Raw genomic sequence first — 18,478 nt, 5'->3', positions numbered from 1 at the left:
CTCATTTTCAGAAAAAGCTGGAAAGGCGGAGGGAGAGAGCCAAGCGCCGGCTCCCCGCCCCCACCCCGCCCTACACGACACAACTCGGGGACTGAAGACGCGGGGTGCGCGCCCAGCCTGGCGTGGAGGACATGGTCACCGGGAGGGTGGGCGAGGCACGGCGTGCGCAGCGGGTGTCTGCCGTGGAAGTCGGCCTGGTCGGTGGCCGCTGCCGAGGTTCCTCCCCACGGGTGTCCCCAGGCTTCGTTCTGGGGCGCAGGAGGCGCTTCCAGGAGGAACGCAGGCCTCGGGGTGCTTAGCCCTGGAGCCCTTCACCTCAGCACCCAGCCCAACAGAGGGGCCGGTCGACTTCCCAGGGACATGGATTCACTAGAGCCTCCACTCCCCGGGTCGGGGACCCGGAGATTCGTTCCGATCAGGACGACTGTCTGCCTGATGCCGTGCACATCCCCCACCCTAGGCCTCTCCAGGCTTGGGTGCCACTTTTCATTCCTTCCCAGCCAAACCTCCCGAGGGCTTGGGGTCAGCCCACCCTGGCCTGGGCCCTGGGACTGAAGGCAGCTCTAGCCATCTCTTTGGGCCAGATTCTCTGACCCAAGCATTGACGTCTATAGGACAGGGTCCGGAGAGGCAGGGGCTGGAGACACCACGTAGTGGGCTGGGTCCCATGGAACCCTGTGCAGGAGGGCGGCCCATCGCCTTACCTGGGTGCTGCCACTGCCACAGACTTCCCCACCCCCTGGACACACGAAAGCCTGGTCCAATGGCTCGCCTAAGAAATTCTGCGGGGGACACATACTCCCCTGGAACAAGAGGCCTAGAGCAAGAATCCCAACTGAATTTTTGATGATAAAATATTCCAGTTGATTCTACAGATCTTTTAACATAGGCCTTTCCTTTTAACATAGGCATGTGCTTTTAAATGCCTAAAAGACTAATTAAATAGAGAACATGTTGACCTCACTGGGTTGAGGCCCAGTTTCTAAGACAGATTATATAACCCTGCTGCATGGGGAATTCTCCAGCACTACAGCTCTCAACGACCTGAAACAACAACAACAAAAAAGCACAAAACAAAAAAACACCCTGCCACTTGAGCAAATGGAATGAAACCAAAATAGTCAAAACTGAAATCGAAATCCAAATATCCTGCTTGAGGAAACTTACCTGTCAGGGTAAGATCGACAAGGACAAGTTTCCATTTTAGTTGTTTTCTTAAGAGTAGGGGAGGGTGGAAGAGTGAAGACTGAAATGGATTCCTAAATAAGTTATAAATATTGGGGCAAATATTTAGGGTTCCCCAATTTCAAAGTCAAAAGGAAACTCAGGCCCCTCCCTGTAACCCTTGTTTCTGTGACCATTTGTTATTTAGAAAGATACTCATATTACACAACTTATTGGTACCTAGAGAAATGCTAAAAAATGCATTTGGGGGCCTGACGGACTAGAAATATATTCTACAAACACAGACACAGTATATTGTTTTATCTGTTGCAAAAAAATGTATTTGATTACTTGAGTAAAATTACAGTATCTCTGTTGTTAGTAAGTATTAAATGTTAAAGAAATCGGACCCCCTTCCTTTCAACTTTCCAAGAAAGTGCATGTAACAAGTCCAATCTTTTTCTCCCATACCTAATACAAAATAAACAAACACTATACCTGCTCTCTTGATCAAGAAGAACATTTGCTCTTGTAAGGAACATATGTACATTTTAATGAAAGTGATATTTCTTATTGTATATACAAGAGCATCTACATTTTCTCCACAGAAGGTTGTTCAAGATGCTATACTTAGCAGCATTGTGAAATTCCAGCACACATTTCCTATTGTGAACATACCTACAAGGCAAAATGTTACGTCTCAGTTTCAACTACCAAAACAACACTTGTTTTTTTCTTTTTTTCTTTCTTTTCTCTAAAGAATTCTGCGTGCTTATTACTGTACAGAAACTTATTAACATCAAGGACGACTCAAGTAAAAAGCACAATACAAAGAGCAGTTCCAAACGGAAATGGTTAAATCTACAAAACAAAAAAAAAAATACAGGTTGAAGTTTAGAATAAAAATGGGAAAAAATAATAAAACAAAACAAAAAACCAAAACAAAACCCCAACAAAAACACAACCAAAACCCATCCCCACCCCAAACCATTCAGAGAACCACACTGTTCTGTCTGTACTTTCAGTCCTTTCCTTGAATCTGTTTTGAAAGATTAGACAATGTGTTTGCTGATAAAAGTTTCCAGCAGGATCAAAGTGTACATTTATATACAGACTTTATTAGAGACCTAATGCATCACGGAGGCATTGCATCAACACCAGATTCATATTAAACTGGATATAGAAAATAAGTTAATGCCAGATTAAGACCGCTTAGCAGGGCAACTTGCAATTGCCATAAATGTTACAGCAAGTTTACAGCACTCTAGTCAATTAGTATTTAGTATTTAGTCCAAAATACAGAAGACCAAAGTTAACGCCTGCATTCTGTTTGCAAAGCAAGGTTATATCACTAATAAATAAGCTTTCTTAGAACTCTAGAAGTTGAACGACGTACAAAAGAATGTCTTCATAATGTTGCAGTTCATAGACCAGGGGGGACCAGAAGGTAGGAAGGGATGGGGCAGGGACTTCGGAGGCAACCGTGGGTCACATTCTGAGCAGGAATGGCATGTCTCTAGGGTGTTGCTGCTTTTAACTAGTCACGATCTCTTTGCTGTCTTCCACAAAGCGAGTGAAGCGGAAGTTGGTTCCATTCTCACTGCTTGTCATTTTCTCCAGGCCGGCCAGAGGAGCACTGGGCTCAGCGTTCTGGAGCTTCTCCAGGTTTCCCGTCAGCCCGCTAATAGGTGAGCTGCTCCCGCTGCCCAGGCTTCCAGGAATTGGAGGAATGCCACCATTCTGAATGACAGAGATCTCGTTGGCTTTCATGGCCAGCCCATTGGAGAGTGCTGCCGTATACTGATTCCAGAAACTGGAAGGATCCCCACTTCCTGACCTCGCCGCCAAATCCTTCTGGAACATTTCTGGAAACTTGACAGGATTGCCTCCTAGAAATGACATGGGGCCATCCACAGAGAGCCGGCGGCCCCGTCGTGCGGGGGTGCTGTTCCACATGTGAGTGCCCATGTGGACCTGAGGGCGAGACCGAGTGGGGGAGAGAGAAAGAGAGAGGACAGAAAAAATAAAACAGAAAAAGAGCAGCTTAATAGTTGAATCTGTCTCAACTCATAACCAGACACTTGACAAAGCAAGTGGCCTACGCGTCTATTCTTATTATGCGCCAGTCAGGGGAAAAGGTAACGGGGAACCATCCACTCCGGGTGGCACGAGTAATAACGTGTTCTTTCTTTGCAGCCCAGGCTGCCTTTCCTGAATGGGTAAAGATGCCTTACTTACTTTTTTTTTTTTATTACCCGTATTTAGCTTATAATGGCCTGGAGCAAGCCAGGCAGTTGCAGATAGCTCCTCTGCGGGGTTAGAATTGTTATGTCCACTCTCATTGCCATGGTAAGTATTGTATCTGACACTCTTTACCCTATAAATGTCCTTTTCAGATGGGAAGAAAACACCCTGCACTGACTGCCCACTGGAGGACCCGAGCACACACAGAGAAAAAGCCAGAAAGAAATTATTCATCTCACATTACTGGCAGCAATCTCCAGAGAAATACTCTGTCAACAGAAAAATGTACACAGTCAGAGCACTCAACTGTTGCTCTAGAACATAAGCATATTTGCTTTGTTTCCAGCACCTATCAGTAGGAAATGTTGTATAATCAATTATCATAATACCCATTAGCAGAGGCAGTGACGTTACTGTTTCTAGAAAAACAAACCTTGCTGGACTGCATAGTTATGAAAAATAGCTGCCTATGCCGAGGAGAAGCGTAATTATTAAGTGATACGGGCAGCACGTAGGCCACACGGAGGTCTTTAATCAATACCCTGTGGCAAGGCCAGGCTGTCTGATTTGGTAGGTAAAGCAATTCATTTGGTGTACTTAGTGAGACAAGTGGGGGGAGGGGTGCTGTTTGGCTTAGCTACCAAATCATTCAAGGTGCAGTGACATGCTTTGAGCTACAGGCTACCCTCACCCTGCCATGACCCTGACCCCACAGACCTGCCCCACTTTCTCCCCAATCATCCACCTGCAGCAGGATCCCTTCGAAGAACCCTCTCCCTGACTATCTCTTCCAAGTACTCCAGGAGCATGCACTACAGTTGACCAAGGGCAAGTGCAAGGGCTGATGGGAGGGAGGGAGGGAAGGAGGGGTGCAGGCAGGGTGGATACCTTAAGATTGCCTTTTGTAGTGAACGCTCTTCCACAAATAGTGCAAGCAAAGGGCTTCTCTCCAGTGTGCGTTCTCTCGTGGATCTGCAGGGCGCTCGATGAGGAGAACGTTTTGCCACATGTGTTACAATAGTGTTGTTTCGGAGTTCTTCGGGGCAGAGCTGGAAGGAGAACTGGGGATGTGGCAGAGGAGGCTAGAGGCCCTGAAGGGACGTGACTAGTGGGGGTATCCTTACTGTCCTGAGGAGAAACATGCACAAAGCCGTTGACCTCTGTCTTGATGAGAGATGACAAGGAGTTGGCGGGAATCACCGCAGAGTTCTGATTGGGGCCAAGGTTGGAACTGGGCTCAAAGAGCTGGGATGGTAGATCTCGCATCTGATGTGTCAACATGTGCTGCTTCAAATTACCCTTTGTGGAAAAGCCACGATTGCAAACTGTGCAAATAAATGGTCTCTCTTTGGTATGACTTCGATAGTGGATGTCCAAGGCACTCTGACAAGCAAAGGTTTTGCCACAAATGTCACAAGCAGTGTTTTTAAACTTACCCCGGTCTCTGAAAGGGAAGAGGATTCCCAAGGAATCTTCTTTGATGATTTTCTCTGCATGACTGGAGGTCAAATCCAAAGCGCCCCCGTTCACAGGGGTGGGAGACAAACCATTGGCAAACTCGCTCAGTCCCACTCTCTGTGGCTTCTCCTCAGCGCCTGGGGACTTGTGGAACTCCTGGGTGCTGTTGGACGGGGACAGAGCCTGCATGGAAGAGGTAGACTCTGAGATGGCTGGGCTGCCGGCACTTTGGCTCTCCATATCACCACCCACCGAGGACGAATCGTTGGTCAGCACATCTCCCTCGACGGATCCGTTCTCCACCGACTTCAGGCTGGCCTGCAGCTGCTCGGCCAGGCCAGCATTGATCATTTTCATCTGATTTTCCAAAGCAGCAATGCTTGACATCTCGAGGGGCAAAGGTGAAGAAGATAAGCTGTCTTGGGATGCATCTGCCGACTTGGGTGTATCTGGGATGCTACCCTCAGGACAGTCTTCCATGTTCTCATCAGAGAAGTTGTCCAGGTCATCAAAATTCTTCTCCTCGAAGGATCCTGTGTCGGACTCCATGGACTCGGGGTAGCTGTCGGGGACGGGGGTGTTGGGGATCTGTCCTCCCATGTGCATACGGATGTGCTGCTGAAGGACCACAGCGTTGGTGAACTTCTTCTGGCAGATGGGGCAGGAATGTTGGACTCTGAGCGGGGGCATGGCCCGGTGGACGCTGTAGTGGGTCTTTAGGTTCCCTTTTGTGGTAAAAGCCCGGCCACAAATCTTACACTTAAAGGGCCTCTCCCCGGTGTGTGTCCGGTAGTGCATTTTCAAGGCGCTCTGGCAGCTCAGAACCCGGTGGCAGATGATGCACTCATTGGGGTCTGTGGCCTTCTTGTCAATGTTTTCTACCAGCTGCTGCAGTTTGGATGTCTCGGATGCTTGGGCAGAGTCTAAAAGTCCCCCAAAAGGGAACTTTGCCTTGAACTGCTCAGACATGAGTGGCAACAGGGGGTTGGTGAAGGTAGTGGTCCCTCCTGGGCCGCAGTCAGCCCCTGGGGAGCTCAGGGTGTTACTGTTTGCCGTGGAGACCGAGCTGGTGGCTGTGCCACCCTCTTCGCTTTTGCCACCAGAAGGTGGCAGAGTGGACCCCTCAGCTTCCTCTGGAAGCCCACTCAGGTTTCTTGTGGCCAGATCGGGGACCCCAGAGTCACTTTTGACAGAGCCTGGGGGGCTGGCAGCAGAATGGCTGATGGGGATGGGGGCTGGCTCTTCCGTCTTGATGAAGGCTGTGAGGCTGGGGAGAGTGGGGGGCAAGGGCAGGCCAACAGAAGTGGTGAGAGTGGGCAGGACGGGCTTGGTGTCCAGCCAGCTGGTGACCGGCTTCTCTGGAGGGATGGACATGCCATATGGGATGCCAGTGCTCGTGGGGATGTTGTCCAAGTGCTCAGGCACGGGGTAGGGGTTCATCTGGATGTGGGGGTACTTCTCTTTATGGCGCTGAAAGTGTACTTTGAGGTTGCCCTTGGTGGAGAACCTGTTGCCACAGATGTTGCACTTGAACGGCCTCTCTCCGGTGTGGGAACGCAAGTGGATCTGCAAGGCACTGTCGCTCCCAAAGACCTTTGCGCAGAACCTGCACTTGTGTTTGAAGAACGCCTCATCTGATGTACTTTTTGCCTCGAAGGCAGTGACATTTGGTGGCTTGCTTTTTCTTTGCTGGGCCAAGGCAGACAGGGAGTTTAAATCCTCTGCAGTTGTTCCAATGTTGGGCAAAGGGCTGGGGAAAACTACGTTAGCAGGGGTCGGCTGAGGTAGAAGTGGATTAGATGCAGGACTTAATAAACTGCTTATTGCAAACGCTGGTGAGGATGACGCTAAGACTGCTGGGGAGCTGACGTGGGAGGCACCAGCACTGGAAGCCACTTTTTCCGAGGACGGGGTGGTGACTGTCGCCGCCAATATGTTTATATTGGGAGAAGTGCCATTGTTAGATGGAAGGATGGTGCTGCTGGAGCTGCTCTGAGGTAGCTGGATTGGGGGTAGCTGTTTCACACCGCTAATGCTGGCAGATTGGCTAGCAAGGCTCTGTGCTAATCCAGCTGCTGCCGCCAGCTGCTGAGATAAATGGGAACTTAGCGTGGACAAGGGGTTGGCAGATGTTCGTAAAGTACCTTGGGAAGGGCTGGAAGATGTGGGTGAGTCTGCATTCTGAGAAGCCAACAGCAGTATTTGGTGACGAATCTGTTCGATCAGCTGCAGCTGGTGAATCTGCTGCTGCTGTAGAGCGAGCAGCTGTTCCATGAGGGCTGGCACAGCCCGCTGGCCTCCAGAGCCCCCGCTGCTGCCACCGCCACACCTCGCTTCCTGGGAGAACTGGGCCACAGCCACCTTAGTACTCTGGAGGTTCTCAATGATGACGTTGCTGTTGATGACGGAGAAGTTGCCCAGTGTGGTCAGGTCCCCGAGCTGAGGTAGAGAGGTTGTGATGGCTGAGGTACCTGTGGAGGAGCCGCTGTGGCAGCTCGGGGGATTGATGGTGGTGACACTGCTCAATGTGCTGCTGTTGCTGCTGGGGGCAACTGGGGCCTCCACCTCCATGGACTCTTCCCTGCCAAGTCCCTTGTGTTCTGAAAGGTCTCCGCAATCTACTTGATCGGCTTTCTTCATGGGGTCTTTCATTTGTTCCTCGGGGTTCTCGGGAGGGGGACTGGGAGAGAAGGTTTTGGGTGGGGTGGCTGGATTCTCATTGACGATCAAAACTAATTGGTTTTTAGTGCAGCTCTTCTTGTGGAGCAGAAGATCAGATAATTCAAAGAACTCGGCACAGCACCGGCCACAGACGTGGGCATCTTTGCTCTTTGTGGGGCGACTTGGTTGGCCCTTCTCTGTGTCTCCTACAAACATCAAAAGGTTCAGGGTTAAAAGTGGGAGCCAGGACATCCTGTCATCTATGCCTAAATAAATGAGTGAACTGTTAAGTGTTTTCCAGCTTCAAAATTCAAAAAACGGTAGCTCCCGCCTGAAAATCTATCAATACAACCGAGGACTGCTCATAATGAATTTTTAAGGATGTAGAAGAATTCCTACCCATCTTGTATTTCAGACAGCCATGGCCCCCAGATAATTCATCAGAACATAGAAGATTATGAATGGAAGACCTTGGCACATCATACAATTCCATAGCAAAACATTGATTTCCAATATTTCATATACCTGATTGTCTACTCATCCAGAAAAGGGTCCGGCAGCCATTCTGAGGGCTTATTAGGCTCTTGAGTTTCTGTCAACCTTATTCATTTTCAAGGGATTCAAAGATATCTGTGACAGTTTGTTCTGTCACTAAACTAATTTGTAGTCATTCAGGTTCCAATCAGTTGTTGACAAGGGGGGAAAAATGCGTATCACCCCAAGCTGAGGACTGACAACTTGAAAATCACCTCCAGCCCCCACCTCGAACCTGAGCTCAGGCTGAGCCATGACAAACACACTTTAGTCACATCAGAAACAAATCCTCCAGCTTGCTCCTCAAGACTCTCGAGTACAAAAGGCCAAGCACCACACACACAATGCAGAGAAACACAATGCACATAATCAGTACATGGCTCGCTTGGTACCTATGCATCAACCATGCGTTGCGTGGTTGTGTGTTTTATTTGTGAAGTATGTCCAAAGAATGCAATCCTGGTGGCCAGCAGCACTAATCAGCCAGGGGATACCACTAGGTTCCAAGTGGTTACAACACTATGCCTCAGAACCATCAACTCTCATCCACTCTGCTCTTTCTTGTCTGCAAAAACTGCCCCAAGATTTACATTTTCGATGAAACAGCAAGGTCAAGAAGAGTGGGCTGGTGAAGTTGGGGAAAGCACTTGGGGTAGGAGTATGGATGGAAATGCCTTGCAATTCTCCTGACCTGAATGCCTTTAAAAACAGTTTGCTCTTAACTGTTATTCACTTGTTATTCACTGTTTTGTCCTGAACCTTTTATATATATATATATATATGTATATATATATATATATATGCACCCATATATGTTAAAAATCCCTTTATTTTCTGTTTGTTTCCATTGGTTGCTCAGATGTCTTCTCACTAAGATCCATTTGTTAAATTAAACATAAGAATCTCCAACTCCGAGCTAACATTCTATTCAAAGACAGGATGGCGCCCCATTGTTTGCCCAGCATGGGGAACACCAACTTCTGTTGTACAAATGGTGTGTGGTCATCTCCGAAGGCTGTAGGAAAAAAAACTGTTTAATTCAAGGATTACCTCCCTGCATGCTTTTCTGCAGTACTGAATCAGATAATAGGTAGTTTCCATGACTTCCAAACTGAATCTCCCAGAAAACATTCGGGGGGGGGGGGGCGCGGGTAGAGGAGAGTCATTGCAGATATGAATACATGCAAAGTTGAAATGCTTTTTATTGTATTTTACTTTCCAGTATATTATTTTCCAGTATACTTAGCATCTGGTCAAAAAGAGCCAGCCATTTTTTTTTTACATGAAGCATCTAAAAAGATTGAGCAGTTATGCATTTAAAAAAAATATAATTAACCCTTAAATATTAATTTGTGAGAATTCCTTAACTCTGCCTAGAGTGAAGGCAAAGTTGATTAGCACTTATGGTAATATGTCCCAAATAAATGTATGCACTGTTTACTCTCTGGGAGTGTTACTTTGGAAGCTAAGTTATACTTAATAAACTAGCTTTCGTAGTACTCATATTTTAATCTCTATAAGGTTATAGTACAAAATAGATGCACCATACAAACAAATCATGGCTGCAGCACAAAATACCAATAATGACCCAGTTTTAATGTAATGTTTAATCATTCTGATTGGCACAGATTCCTATGCACACTGAAGGTATTGCTTTACTCGCCTTCTGTCTCTTCCCTCCTGTCTTTAAAATACTATAAACAAAATATTAAATGAAATTTGTGAAAAGTTACGTTGCCTAACTCGGGACAAAAATAATGTGACAAAAATTCCGTTGAAAGCTCCTTATTTTGACAACCAATTTCAAATGATGCATCCATTTCAGATGCTTATTTTAAACTGGGAAATGCAATTCCTAATATATTCAACAGAAATGTGATTTCTTTCTCTTCGCACATTTCCATATGTAATGGTTATGTTTCTATCTACTTTTACAGCCAATTATGATGGAACAAAAGCTATTCTGTTTGTTCACACATTTTCAACAAAATGCATTAAAACTATTATGTCAGCATGTTCTATTAAGCTCTCCATTCAGTGGGAAATACTTTTCAACCAGCTCACATTTATCAAAACATAAAGCCACTTTAAAACACAGTTTTGCTTGGTCAGCTGGGCTTAGACAAATAATGACAGATTCAGAACTAAATAACTAGCAAGGGAAATCAGAAAACTGACTTTCAATGGTACACATTACAATGTCGTTGCTTCAAATATTTATCACATCTGTGCTCAGGACTAAAGGGCATTTTAATTCTCTATAACTTGCATACATCTGATATTCTCATAATATATAGGGGAAAATAAATAAAAGGAAGGTTAAATTTAGAGAACTTAACTGATTGTGACTTTCCTGTGCTTAATTTGTATATTGGTGCCGCTTCCAGACTCACTTGAGAATTTTCAAGTTATCCAACTTGAACATTTTTATATTTAGGATTGTGCTAACTAGACGGAAAATATAGGTGCTTAAAAATAAATGCTTGCTTCTGAAGAGAGGCTGTGTTAAAAGTTGCCCATATTTTAGCTTAAGATTTTCACAACATTTTAATAAGCTGACATTTGATCTCACTGTAGAGTGAACTAATTTAATTTCCTGATGTTTATGAACACTCCACCCCCACCCCAAACCACCACCTCCCCTATCTATTTTGATTCATTTCAAAACAGGTGTCGTTACTCTGTAATAATTCCTAACTTAATGTCTCTATTCTGAACATAATTCCAATGCAATAGCTTCAAAAGAAAGAGAACACAAAACATGAAGACTAGCATGAATCTTTAACCACCAAGAGGAATATTTTAAGCTGTAATAAGATACAATACACACACACACACACACACACACACACAGAGGAACATGCTCCAATTCATTTTTCCATCTTGCCTTCCGCTACTTTGTATCTCTCTCCATGATCTGTTAAACAGGATTGCAACTGGTGACCTCATTATAGAAAATATAGTTGCCTTGATCCTGGCATTATGGTGGAAAGAACATTCCAGTTCCTTTTCTATAGATTTTTGCATACAAATTAATTGTGATTTTAGTCTGGAACATTAAAGGAGCAGTGCTTTTCTAAGTATGGATGCACAAAATGATATTTGGGATTTTCCAAGGCCTGTTTTTGGAGAAAAAAAAACGATCCTCTACTGCCACTAAGTTTATGAAAACCCAAAATGTTTTTGTTTTTGTACTATTTAAGCACTTGATACACATCAGATTTCTCAGGTTTTCTTTTTATCCTCTGAACCCAGCATTTCAGAATTGAAAGGAGAAAATCGAAGTGTTCCAGCCTATTTGTCTACTGAAAGAATTAAAATAAAGCTATGCCCTATACAGAAAGGTTTAGTCAACCAGGAGAGGCGGAAAAGAAAAAAACACCACCACCACCACCACATAACCATCACCACCAAACCACCCAACCCTACCAGATTTAGTTTTCCATTGTGGCTCTCTGCAGAAAGTCCCCTCATACTTCCCAACCCCTACCACTGCATTCCCATTTTAAAATCCAACTTTTCACAAGGGTGGGGTTATGGCCTAACTAAAAATGTAATAGGAGGTTCCTTTCCCCTCCTGACCTGTTCGGAAAGGCTATCACAAGCATTTGATTGATTGATCATTTATCTTTTCGGTTTTGTTTGCAGAGCTCAATCTAAAACGTCCAATTTAAGATTCCAAAGAGGTTTGTGAATACTTCCACAGAGGCTGGGCAAATTTTTTGTAATGTCAAAAAGTTTCTCTTCCGCGTAACCCAAATAACAACTTGGCCTCTGTTAAATTCACACAGTGTGCTGACTTGATTAGTGTGTTCTCCCGTGGAAATCCCACAGAATTCTTTGGAAACAACAACAACAACAATGAGACAAGACATTCCTTTAAAGTCATGATGTGAGCCCACCTAATGCACACAATAAATGAATGGGGGAAATATCTTCCCCACGATGAATCAAACTGAACACTAGATGGGGTTCCAGTTGCAAGGGTTTGTTGAAAAACTTCTTTGTGGCTTTCTTATTCCACTGACGCGGAAAAGAGAGACTCCTTAAGGCGAGATCTAAACGCTGACTACGTAAACATTGGCAAAAGCACAAGAAACTAAATCCCTGTTGTTTGAGGGTGAAGCTGAGCTCTGGGAACTACCTGTCAATCTTCCCCTTTGGGGGTCTGGCATCTGAGGGTGACAGGGGAATAAGGTTAGGAAAAGAAGCCAAGCTGATAAGGCGAAACTAAAATAAACTACTAACTTCCTGCTAAGTGACTAGCAAGGCTCAATTTGGGGGTCACCGGGAAGATACTGAAGGACATATTATGATCTGGACCTTCTCACCTTTGCATGGGAGGAGGCTAGCAAAAGTTAAAACAGCTGGACACATGGATGTTTTCTAAAGCCTGGTACACAAACTTTTTTGCCCTGGGGGTGGGGGGAGGGGCAGCGTTTCTGAGTTGAACTCATTTAAGAGCTTTTGGGAATCAAGGCGGTCTAGAACCAGGCTGTGTCTCAGAAAAAAACTTATTTAAGCTGCAGAAAGCATTTGTTCTGGTTATTTCACAGAGCTTGGCTTTTGAACAATTTCAAAACCTGTAACCAGTCTGTCTATTTCTTCCTGGATTCTGGTGAAGATTGTCAGAAGAAAAAAGTGGTTTTCGCCTTGTAAAGGACTTTGTTAGAAAATCAACTCAAGACCTCTGAAAGTAGAAGAAGAAAAAGAAATACAAATAACCCCCCCCACCAAGCATAACTTCTAATTTGAAACTTGTGCCTATGATACATAGGAGAAACTTGAGGTAAAATAAACTGCCAAACATTGATCTCACAAAGTCACTCCACATATACTTATCTGATGTCGAGCTAGAATTTGCTTGTTTGTGTGCTTCCCGCCCCCCAACATTTAGGAAAGTATCTGCGTGCCGAAGCCAATCTCAAAAGACAGTATTTTCTCATCCAGAATCTTTCATTATGTCAAACTTAAAATAGGCCTGATTAAACATGAATTCTTTCCAAATGCCTTATCTTGCAGGTGTCGAGTTTTCAAAAAAAGCAATTAATTATAGTTCTCTCTAACCTTTTGGGCCCAGAATCAATGTGTTGCCATTAAGCTGCTTGCAATGAGTAAATTACTTTAGTAAATAATAGAATTTCATTATTAATATGAATACGAGGGTTTTTCTAAAACGTGATACTCTGTAGAGTCAATTTTATCTGAAATCTATGTTTTTAAATCTCAAAATATTTCCTTTTCCTTGAAAAACCTAGGTACCAAAATACTTAATAAAGAGAGCCTGAATAGATTCTCCATGTAGTTTCAAGAGTCTTGAAAATACCAAAGAAAGAAAAGCCCCTCCTCCCCCACAAATCTAAAGTAGAGAAAAATACACATAGAAAAAGCATTAGATTCTCATATTTTTTTTTCTTCCCTGAGAATTACCTGTCTTGGTAAACGGTCTTTCTAGGGGTAGTGATCTTTCTACAAGCAATTCAGGACTTGTTGAATCTCATTCAGGAGACAAACCATATGCACCACAATCTTCATTTCATTAGAAATGGACAAACTGTCAAGCTTATTTTCTAGTGGTGAAATAAAATAGCAATAACCCTAAGATCAAGCAAATAATCGTGTTTTCTTGAACTTGTTTCCTTTCAGCTGTCTCTGTGGCTGTTTAGCTGAGCTGGGGCTTTCTTTGTAAGCGCATTCACACCGAAATCACACTGAAACAAACAGGTCATACACCATAGCATGAAGCTTCCTCTAGGACTACTGTAACTGGGTCTACAAACTTTTCTAGGTTCTGCACTAGGTAGAAGTCATAACATTGGAAGTCCAGAAAAGCATCACTCAATTTAATTTGGTAGCTTGTGTGCTATTTCATTTGCCATGTAGTAAGAATACAGCAAGACAGAAGAAAAAGTGAGCTCAGCGTTTGAACTGGGGGTTGGCTTCCAAACATTTAACAATGTGTGATTGAAAATCCGTCAAAACCAACAATTCCAGCGTGCAGAGAAGGATGCACCTTTGCTGAATTCACAGCAGAGAACGGGGCTCTGCTAAAGTAACCTGGGGGCTAGTCAGGGACCTGCAAGTCCATTTATCTCACAGCCATTCTCAAATAAAAAGAACTGGATATGTTAGGCCCTCCTGTAGGCACTTCAGGTGATGGGTGGGAGTATTGAGTGCAAATATTACAACACAGTAAATCCTGTGACCCTATGCCAAAATTTACCTTCTAGGCAACTTCTCCCGAACTTATTGTTCAGCCATGTAAAAACACTCATAACCTAAAACCATTACTACTTGAAGAAAAAGGGGAGGGGGTGGGGAGAGGCAGGGAAAGAGGCTGGGAAAGGGGGGTGTTCCTAGGTTGCCCCTCATACTTTACTGCTTCTTAGACAATGAACTAGTTTTTAGGAAGAAGAAAGAAGGAACAAAAAGAAAGAAACTTTAAAAAGAAGATGGACAGAAAAGAAACTTGATTCAGCTACTTAATTAACTTACCTCAAAGCTCAAATAAACGAAAAAAATAGAACTAATAAATAATAATGGCAAGAGGTAGTGAACTCCTTTTATGCTATGGCTTTATGAGAAACCTTAACTATTAAAAATTCCACGTTCAGAAGAGCAAGGCAAAGAACTAGCAAGCAACCATTTCTTCCCAAGTGTGAGTTGGTGTGTGTATGTGTAAAATGTAAAACAAATCAATACAAATTTACAAAATATTCGGAAACATTCTCTAGTTTTTTTTTTCTTCATCCGCACATTTTCAACTTTCACGTGGTCTAGGTAGAAACTTTAGGAAAAGATTGGTGTGAGGCCGAGTTTAAAGCAACCAGCTGAGAAAAACACATCAGAGTGGTCGCTGGGCCTTGGTTAATTTCACCTCGGTTTACCCGGTGTGTCGGGGTTACTTGCGGGATGAAAAAAGCTGAGGTTTGGGGAAGACTTCAAGCTTGAGGGAGTATTGGGAGAGCAAATACTGTAAATCATTTCTTAATCGCATTCAAGTATCACCGTTTCCCGCCCCCCCTCAGGGATTCCTACGAACGGCCTCCCCCCTTTCTCCACGGTTAGGGTAAAGGGAGCGCGGGTCCCCGAGCGAGTGCCGGGGCCGAAGCCCTATTCAGGCCTCTGGGGTCAAGCCCAGGACTAGGTGGCCCAGGCGGCCCCAGAGCAGAGCGGACGGAGGTGTCGATCTCAGGGCGCGCTTCGGAGCTCTCCTGGGGTGCAGGTCCCTCCTACAAAATCCTAAAATGCCTCCCCAGACGCGCGCATCCCGAGGGGGGCATCCAGCGTCTCCAGGACCCGGCCAGAGCGGCCCGAAAGGGGAGCGAGCCGCCGGGGTGACCCGGGGGAACCGAGTCTGGTGTCGCTCCATCGCCTGGAGAGCTGGGCCTGGGAGCTCGGCGGCGCCGGCAGTGAAACACCTTGGGGTCCAGGAGGGGATTGGAGGTGGCCTCCCTCCGAATCCCCGCTCCCCGCCCGGTCTCTCCGACTCCCGGTTGGAATTCCCCGCACAAACTTTGTTTTGGACTTGTCTATTCCTTTCAGGACCCCCGAAGTTGTCGCCTCCGTTTGAGTATGACTGCTTCTGCTACAGGGGGTCGTCTGGTCCTCTGAAAGGCTACCCCCCGACCCCGAAGAACTGCCCTACGACTCCAGTGCCTAGGCTGAAAGTATGGGTGCAATGGCGCACAGAAGGCTCATAGTAAAGCTCCAATTTTGGGGGGAATGGGGATTTAAATGACTGTATTGGGGGAAAAGTACAGGAATAAACTTAGGGGGCCCGAACCCCACCCATTCCTCACCCCTCTGCACCGTCTCGGACACAACGCGCAGCAAAGAATAGTCCACTCAGCCAAAGCCCCAGGGTGTCGCTCCTCCACCCGGGTCCCCATCTCCTTCCAGCTCGGAACCCTCAAAAGTACCCCGCTTCTCCGTGTGATTGGAGCGGGGATTGTGGAGTGAGGAAAGGGGCGCAGCGAGTGAGCGCCCCACATGCCCGGAGTTCAATCACCAGCACCAAGTAAACTTAATTCCTTCCCGCTGAAAGCGGGGCTGGGGCGGCGAGGCCCGGGACCGCAGAGGCCCAGGCGGCCGAGGCCGGGTCAGGGGGCCCCGGGCGCGGCGCAGGGAGCGCGAGGGGCCTCGCGCGGGCCGGTAAGGACGACTTCAGCCCAGCCCGCGGCCCCCAAAGCGCCGGGGGCCTTGGCGCGCTTTGGATTGGGCTCCCCGGAAAGGCTGGGGCGGAGGCGCCAGGCCGGCCAGCACTTCCCTCCTCCCCCCCGGGAGGACGCGGCAACTCCGGAAAGATCCTGCCGGGAGACGCGCTTGTTTTCCCCCCGGAGCTAGGGGTAAAGCCTGGCCGAAGCAAATTGAAAATTTAAAAGAACACGAATTTCCCAAACCACGCCGATTCGAAAAGGCGAGCGGGGACGCCGTGAGCGCGGGGCCCCGCCGCGTGTGCGTGGGTCCGAGTGTGCGTGTGAGTGCGTGTGTCTGTGTGTATGTGTCCGCAGCGCGGGCCGGAGCACTCACCATCTCGCCGGGGGAGCGAGGCCACTTCGGGGTCGGATTGGAAATGTTGAGGCTTCGCTTGCTTCCTCCGCGACATGCTGGCTCACACATCAGCTGGGGCAGAATAAAAAATTACTAAAAAAAAATCTTCTCAAAATTACGGAAATCGAGCGGCGGCGGCGGCGGCGGCTCCCCCCGCCCGCCGGCCCGCCCGCCCCCTCCCCGGCTCCCCGGCCCCGGGCGCAGCGCGCATGTGTCCTGCTATAATTATGATTATCAATAATGCATTGCGATTAATCATAGAGGGGCTCTTTGAAAGGCGATTGGCACCCGGCCAGCGCTATTCAAACCCGCTCGCCTTAATCAATTAGTTCGTGATTTGCTGCAGACCCCTGTCTCTCCGCGCGCTGGCCCAATAAGCCGGCCGCGGGGCTGGCTCTGTGCGCCGCGCCGCCCGACACTGGGTTAACCCTCTTCGCGACCGCCCGGGACTCCGCGGCCCGGCCGCCGGGGGCCAGCCTCCTCGCCACTGCGCGCCCGGCTCCCCGGCCAGCGCCCCCCGCTCCCTCCCACCTCCCCTGCCCCCATCCCGGGTTGGGCCGACCCAAATTAGCATGCCCTCCCCGGAATTAAGCCGCCTGGGTGGGGGGTGGGGCTGGGCGGCGGGGGCTGGGGACCCGCCTGCGAGAGCGCAGCGAACTTCCCAACTCCAGCGCGCGGCGCGTCGGCCCGCGGGGTGTGTGTGTGGGGAGGGGGGGAGTCCCGTGGCAGGATGGGGGGGGTTGGTTGGGGTAGTGGAGGGCGTCCCGTTTCGTGAGTGTTTCTTCGTTTAAGAGCTACCAGAAAGCAGCCTACCCCCACTCTCATTAAAAAAAAAAAAAGCGAGTGGGGAAGAGCCAGCCCCACGCCTGTCCGCCTCCCGCCCGCGGCTGGGCCTCCCTCCCACTCGCCGCCTGGCTGGGCGTTTCTTCGCCCCGAGTTCTCCATCCCCTGGATCCCGGGCTCGCAGGGGCGCGGAGAAGAGGATCGAGGAAAGGTTTGGGAACGTGCTGGGTTTGGGGCCGGGGGGAGGGGCAGCTCTCTCGCCACCCTCTTCCTCCTCCCCCTCCGCTCCCGCCTCCTCCTCCCTTGGGCCTGCGGTCCTCCAGCCTTTAGCTAGCTCCCGGCTCCCTTTCTCTACCTTGGACATTCCCAGGACAATTAGGGCTGAAGTTTTCGGGAGAAGCGCCCCGAGCCCGTGGGATAAGGGGGCGGCTCGGCTCCGCCCAGGACCCCTCCCGAACCTCCCCCACGGCTGCCCGGGTTGGCTGCGGGGCGCGTCACTCCGCGGGGAGGCGGCGGCGGCGGTGGCGCCGCGGAGCCCGGGGAGGGTGGAGAGCTGGGACCGGCCGGGGCTCCGAGTTCAGCTGCGACCCGGCGGAGGCGGAGGGGGAGGGGGAGGGGGAGGGGGAGGGGAGGGGCTGCTCCTAACCCTGTGCTGAGCTGCGCGCCCCCGACTTGAGGCTCAACTAAACTGAGTCCTGGGCTAGGCCAGCTCCGGGGGTTCCAGGGCTCCCCACACTGTGGGAGGGGGCTTCGCTCCCGCTTCTTGGAGACGAAGTGGTGGCCCGAGGCCGGGGATGAGTGAGCGCGCTGGGGGTCCCTGTCCATTGCTCCCTGGCTGGCTGACTGGAGGCTCGCCTCCACTTTTCCGGCACTTGCCGACCACGGTGCCCAAACTTTTCGCTCTATCTCGACCTCCATCACCCCAAGCAAGGCTACCGCCTCCCTACCCGCACCCTCGAGCCAGGAGCCCGGGCTCCGCACTCCCTCTGCCGGGCTCTCGCGCCCGCGAACCTGAGGCTTGGTCCTCGGCTCAGCCTATCTCTTCCCTCGCGCCTCGGGGTCTCCTCGCTCCACGGTTCCC

At 48.4% G+C, this 18,478-nt stretch overlaps 1 protein-coding gene across 2 annotated transcripts; it reads right to left on the bottom strand.

The window, feature by feature from the left end:
• Positions 1 to 1,479: 1,479 nt before the first annotated feature.
• Sall1 (spalt like transcription factor 1) lies at positions 1,480 to 17,781 on the bottom strand. 2 transcript variants are annotated; one of them, XM_048355622.1, is made up of 4 exons: positions 17,753 to 17,781; positions 16,594 to 16,686; positions 4,297 to 7,733; positions 1,480 to 3,138 (listed from the first exon to the last, which is right to left on the bottom strand). In XM_048355622.1, exons 2-4 carry the CDS (start codon positions 16,667 to 16,669, stop codon positions 2,698 to 2,700), a joined length of 3,954 nt encoding a protein of 1,317 aa, XP_048211579.1. In that variant the 5' UTR covers positions 16,670 to 16,686; positions 17,753 to 17,781; the 3' UTR covers positions 1,480 to 2,697. The 2 variants fall into 2 exon arrangements, with proteins under 2 accessions (XP_048211579.1, XP_048211580.1); XM_048355623.1 differs by lacking the exon at positions 17,753 to 17,781 and adding an exon at positions 16,963 to 17,145.
• Between the last annotated feature and the right edge of the window lie 697 nt (positions 17,782 to 18,478).

Source organism: Perognathus longimembris, chromosome 10 (genome assembly GCF_023159225.1).
Source record: "Perognathus longimembris pacificus isolate PPM17 chromosome 10, ASM2315922v1, whole genome shotgun sequence".
Taxonomy (NCBI): domain Eukaryota; kingdom Metazoa; phylum Chordata; class Mammalia; order Rodentia; family Heteromyidae; genus Perognathus; species Perognathus longimembris.
Note: the sequence above shows the minus strand (reverse complement) of the source record. Positions and strands in the feature narration are given on the sequence as shown.